The sequence below is a fragment of the Ruditapes philippinarum genome, unplaced genomic scaffold (genome assembly GCF_026571515.1).
Source record: "Ruditapes philippinarum isolate M1 unplaced genomic scaffold, ASM2657151v2 ctg26753_1_1_1_1, whole genome shotgun sequence".
Lineage (NCBI taxonomy): Eukaryota > Metazoa > Mollusca > Bivalvia > Venerida > Veneridae > Ruditapes > Ruditapes philippinarum.
Window position 1 is genome coordinate 1 of NW_026858609.1, and position 5,450 is coordinate 5,450.

At 32.5% G+C, this 5,450-nt stretch overlaps 1 protein-coding gene across 1 annotated transcript; it reads right to left on the reverse strand.

Moving 5' to 3' along the window:
* Positions 1-623: 623 nt before the first annotated feature.
* LOC132753710 (interferon-induced protein 44-like) lies at positions 624-4,338 on the reverse strand (the record flags this gene model as incomplete). Its single annotated transcript, XM_060744207.1, is given in 4 exon segments — positions 624-821; positions 1,259-1,317; positions 1,846-2,384; positions 4,227-4,338. Coding segments are annotated over 3 exon segments (789 nt in total), but the record flags the coding sequence as incomplete, so codon positions are not given.
* Between the last annotated feature and the right edge of the window lie 1,112 nt (positions 4,339-5,450).

The following is a 5,450-nucleotide window of genomic DNA, read 5'->3' on the forward strand; positions in this document are numbered from 1 at the left end:
CTTTTCCCATCCGGTGCCCTATACAGGCTTTCATATTTCCTCATTCCGATGCCCCCATACTGACTTCGTATGCTCTTCATTCCGGTACCCCGTACAGGCTTCCGTATGTCTTCATTCTGGTGCCCCATAAGGCTTCCTTATTTCTTCATTCTGGTGCCCAATACTGGCTTCCGTATTTACTAATTCCGGTGCCCCATACAGGCTTCCGTTTTTCTTCATTCCGGTGCCCCATATATGCTTCCCTATCTCTTCATTGGGGTGCCCCATACAGGCATCGTGTTTCTTTATTCCGGTGACCCATACTGGCTTCCGTATTTTTCATTCCGGTGCCCCATACAGGCTTCCGTATTTCTTCGATTCGGTGCCCAATTAAGGCTTCCGTAATATGTAGTGATTTAAGTCTATTTCGACTTCCAATGAAAATATTTATCAAATCGCTATAAACAAAATATGATTCAACTATATGGTCAATGAGTAACTTTTTGGAAACTGTAAAACAAAACACCAAAAATATAAAGTTAGGAGAAACAAAAATAATATCACTTATAAGACTGTACAAAGTAAGATTTTGAAGAAAAAAATGCATATGATATACATTTAGTGTAATTCTCAGAGAATCTTACTGCTGTCGTTAAACTTTGTTCCGCACTTCCACTGCCTGCCCTCTGTGTTATACGACCTCTGAATATGGAGTTGATAGTGTTATAGAAACTTGACTTGCCGGCTCCAACTGGACCGATCATCAAGATTCTTGCGTCCTTGACATTCAAATCTTCTAGAGGTTTGAAAGCTACTATATCCTCTGTAAGCTCATCTAGAAACTGCAATGTGTATCATATTTTCTAAATTTTATCTTATTGACTTTAAATCCCTTCCTTTTTTTATTTATTTATTCATTTATTTATATTTGGTTTAACGGTGCACCATCACTCTTTAAATCATATGACTCCAAAACAGGAAAGACCTCTAACCTTAAAGCCAACCCCAGCCATTTTGTTTAGATTTGGAACTGCCTCAAGTAAATGAAGGAATATAAACTTGTTATGTTCTAGAATCAAGTCCCACCAGGAGTCGTGATTATTTCCAGCCAAAAAAAAAAGCTTTACTTTGCCCTGTAATGTAAATTAATCCCTGTAAGCAATCCTTATAGACGTCCAAACGAATGATCTAAAATATTCTAAAATAAAACATGTATTATTGATTTGGTGTATATATCTTATATAATGAAGTTAGAGCTAAATTTTACATAGTAACATACTTTTTCATTCCATGCTTTTGTTTTTCGCCAAGGCTCTGATTTTGAGACTCTTTGACCATCTGAAAAGATGTAAAATTAAATTAAATATACTATTGCTAGTAGTTATATTTGTATCATAGGTAAATAACATCATGTTTTGGATCAAAACATTTAGAATACCATTTTATTGTAGTGAAGTCATTCATCATAAACAATACAGTTTATCTCTACCTATTTTAAGTATTACATGCATAAATCATATTGATTGTTGTCGAGTTTGAGTTAAGATGAGTACTAGTATAAAACTGTTAAAATGCCTTTCAGATCTTGTGTTAACCATTTCTTTAAGGATTCAGCTACATATTTACAGTTAAGCTAATACATTCATCAACATTCATTTACGTTAAATCAGACCTACCTTTCAATCTCGATGTTTTCTTTCACTTTAAAATATATCAAGTTCTTTCGATCCCATGACTAGAACTAACAGATGACAAACAGAAAATCTATTGTGAAATTATTTATCAATACAATATTAAATTTTAACTTATTCTCTTAGTAATGATTAATATCTCCAGTGATTTATACACTTGTAATGTGGAACTTACCACTAACTTTGTAGACCTGTAGCTCCGTGACGTTCATATTGCCATTGTTGATATTGGTTGCAGTTAAACCCTGGGTGTCGTAAGTGTGCCCAAAGTTCATGCCACCATTTAGAGTAAAGTAAGTGCCTGAGCTGTTCACTGTGCTTGAGAAAGTGTGGATGTCATGACCACCACCAAATGTTGGACCGTAAGATTGATGACAGTACAGAGCATTCTGATAATTTGCTGATTTTATTGGAAATTTTGTGGACTTCTCATTTCCACTAAATCGTAGCTGATACAGAAAAGCAGAAGTATTGTTAATCCATTGGTTGCTGCTATTCCAGCTGACGGGAGCAAAACCACCATACACTGATCCTTGTTGATTATACAACACTGTGACTGTAGGTCCCTGATTATCACATTTCTGATGGAACGTTGTAGCATTACATCCATCTCTTGTAATGGCGTAGAGAAGCGTAAATGTTTTAGGACCTGTGCCTATCCATTGTTCTAGGTGGTCCATATCTTTGTCCGTTAACTTTCCTGTCATTGTACCTCTGAATAATTACAAATATGTGTTTACCATTATTTACCATGATAATGTTAAAGTAAGTATCTTGATTATATTTGCAGTTTATCTTTTTTTGTAAAACATTAAGATATCCAAGCAACAAATATTAGTTAGATTGAAACTACAAAAAAAATGTATGAAAACTTAATTCTTCAAAAGACAGGCTGTAGCTAGATATAATTTTTCTTTACTTTATTAAACACTTTGCAATACGGTTTGGCAAACTATTAAACTATTCTAGAATTTAATGACACAGAAAATAAATCAAGAGGGCAATGATGACCTTTATATCGCTCACCTGATTATTAAGGCTATAAATTAATATTGTTAGCAATGAATAAAAGCAGATAAACTGTAGTAATCTTAAACTGATATCATAATGTCACTATCTGCACCTGAAGTAGTGCAACTGTAAACACAGTTTTATTCATATATGGACTGCCACCTAGTTTTTGACAATATATGACCCATATTTTTATTTGAGCTAGAAATCAACTGAACAACCATAATTGCTAACAAAATTCCAGGATATTTTTAATGAAAATATTACATTTAAAGCGTTAACAAGGATTATCCAATATTTGGGCTGTGTGGCCTAATTTTTGACCCAATATGAACCATATTCAATCTTGACCAAAAAAATCAACATAACGACTTTTCTGATCAATTTAAAGGACACTGAGCTGAAAATATTGCGTACTTCAATGTGGACGGACGACAGACGACGTACATTCAACGATCCTCATCCTGAGCCAGTTCAGATGAGCTAAAAGAAATCCTCGCATCAATGCTCGGGTGATATTTTTTCAAGTTTATTTTATTATAACCTATTGTATGATAATTTCTACTGGAAGTAAAAATGTTAGCTCATAAATTTTGCTAATAGAAATCAAATATGATAATTATTTGATAATATTTTATTTAAACTAGACCAGTAAGTTTTTTTTATTTAAACTAGACCAATCAGTTTGAGTTCCGACTTTCAACACTTTCAAGTACGAGATCTTTAAAGTATTGATAGATTAGTTTATTTTTGAGAAAAATCGGTATCCTAGTGCGTTGTAAATTACTAATAACAACTTCCTGTCCTCTGTTTATATTTAGGTTGATATAATAGAGCTCTACTGTTTACCTTTAGCGTAACAAAATGTGCAATGATTTTGTGTCAACCTTATATTTTTGAAAAATAGTATATTGAAAAGCAATCTTTTCAACCCTTTCCGCCAAACTTCGATGTAATTATAATAGCCGAGATGTTCCGATTGATTAGAAATATAACAATGTACTAAAAATGACATTATATGTACTTTCTGCTTTCTAATATAATAAATTGTACATTTTATGCGAGTATGCTATCAAGTATGCTAGAAAGTAACCGCGTTTAACTGGTATGAATTTGTCATACTGCATTCATTTATCTTGTAATGTTCTTTATCACATGGAATATTGTGCATGTTCTCTTCACATTTACTTTACGTTCATATGATTAATTAATTTCCTCGAACAGATAATTCTTCATTCACAGCTGTTAACACATTATCTCATTTTGAAACATTTAAGTGGATTTTAAACATGGCCGTAATAATGAGTTTAGTTTTTGTTTTTAACCTCAAATATGTTTTGTCTGTTGTCTTGTATCGACCTGTCAATATATGCACTGCGCAGTCCTCATTGTTTACTAATGTTTCAACGCAAATAATAATCCCTAATAATTTAAACATATCGGGCCTATCAATTCAATCAAATTGATAATAAACTATACCTTGAAGAAGAATTGACATGTACTGATTAGAATTAAAATTAAATAAATTTAAAATCACTTGCTTACCTCTTTTTGCTGTAAACCAAACCAAAATGATTTCAGTTTAATCAAAACGAAAATAGAATTTCAAGAAACGAAAACGAAAATACGATACAAATACAAACTGTCTACTGTTGGGAATGTGATACTCGGTTTTGCCACTATAGAACGTGGTACTATCACACTAACAATACATAATAAAAAAAAGTCTTTTAAAAACACTTTTACGCAAATCTAATCAACTATATCACTAATATTTATGTTTTATTCAAGCAACTGCTGTACCATGCTGTACCCTGCACTACCCCTATGCAGGGATAAACGAAACACAACAATAAAGAACCCAAAATATTATCTACAGTGGATTTAAACAAGACGGAGGCCCAGATACCATGCGTATCAGCGTAAATATTTTTCAGAAAACCTCAAAAACGCATTTTTTTCCGAATTCATGCGTCACCATTACGCACGAAGCATATAATACTTGTATTCAAAATTCATGCATGAAGAATCATATGGAGTTACCATTGGATAGTTTCAATGGAGATGTTTTACTGTTTGCAAATATGCATTCCTATCTGCTTGGATAAAAATATTATGTCGCCAACAATGGCAAGGTTGCTAACTTTAAAGTCCTTAATATTGACAGAAAGTAATAATTTACCACTTTATCAGATTTTATTACCGATTTTATCAACTGCAATAGAAACATTTGATTACCATGATTTTTTCTATATTTATTGAAAAGAGGAAACATGGCTTATGTATGTTGTAAACATGTATATTTTGATGTAATAATTAATGTTATACTGTACGCCTTTTTTTAAAAGTGAAAATGATTTTTTTACCGATGATTGTTATAAATATTACACCATGTGCGTTAGTAATGGAAGAGAAGTAGTTCGGACAAACTTTAAAAATACAATAATAATAGGACCGTAAGTCTGACAAAAATCATTTCATAACATGTAGCAGCTACTGTTAAGCAGGCGACACAAATATCATAAGCGGGCCAAAACGCCTTTATATTCAAGGACAATATCTCAGCCAAAAATCATACAACCAGAAAACCCGTTAAATATACAAAGTATTTAAAGTAAGGTGCTGATCGTTCCTGTAAAGTTTCATTTAAATTGAATTAGTAGTATAAGAGAAGTAGTCAGGACAAACTTTAAAAAATCATAAAAGGGCCATAACTCTGAAAAAATTCATTGAAACCGGAAAATGCCTCGTATATCATTTCCGTAAATT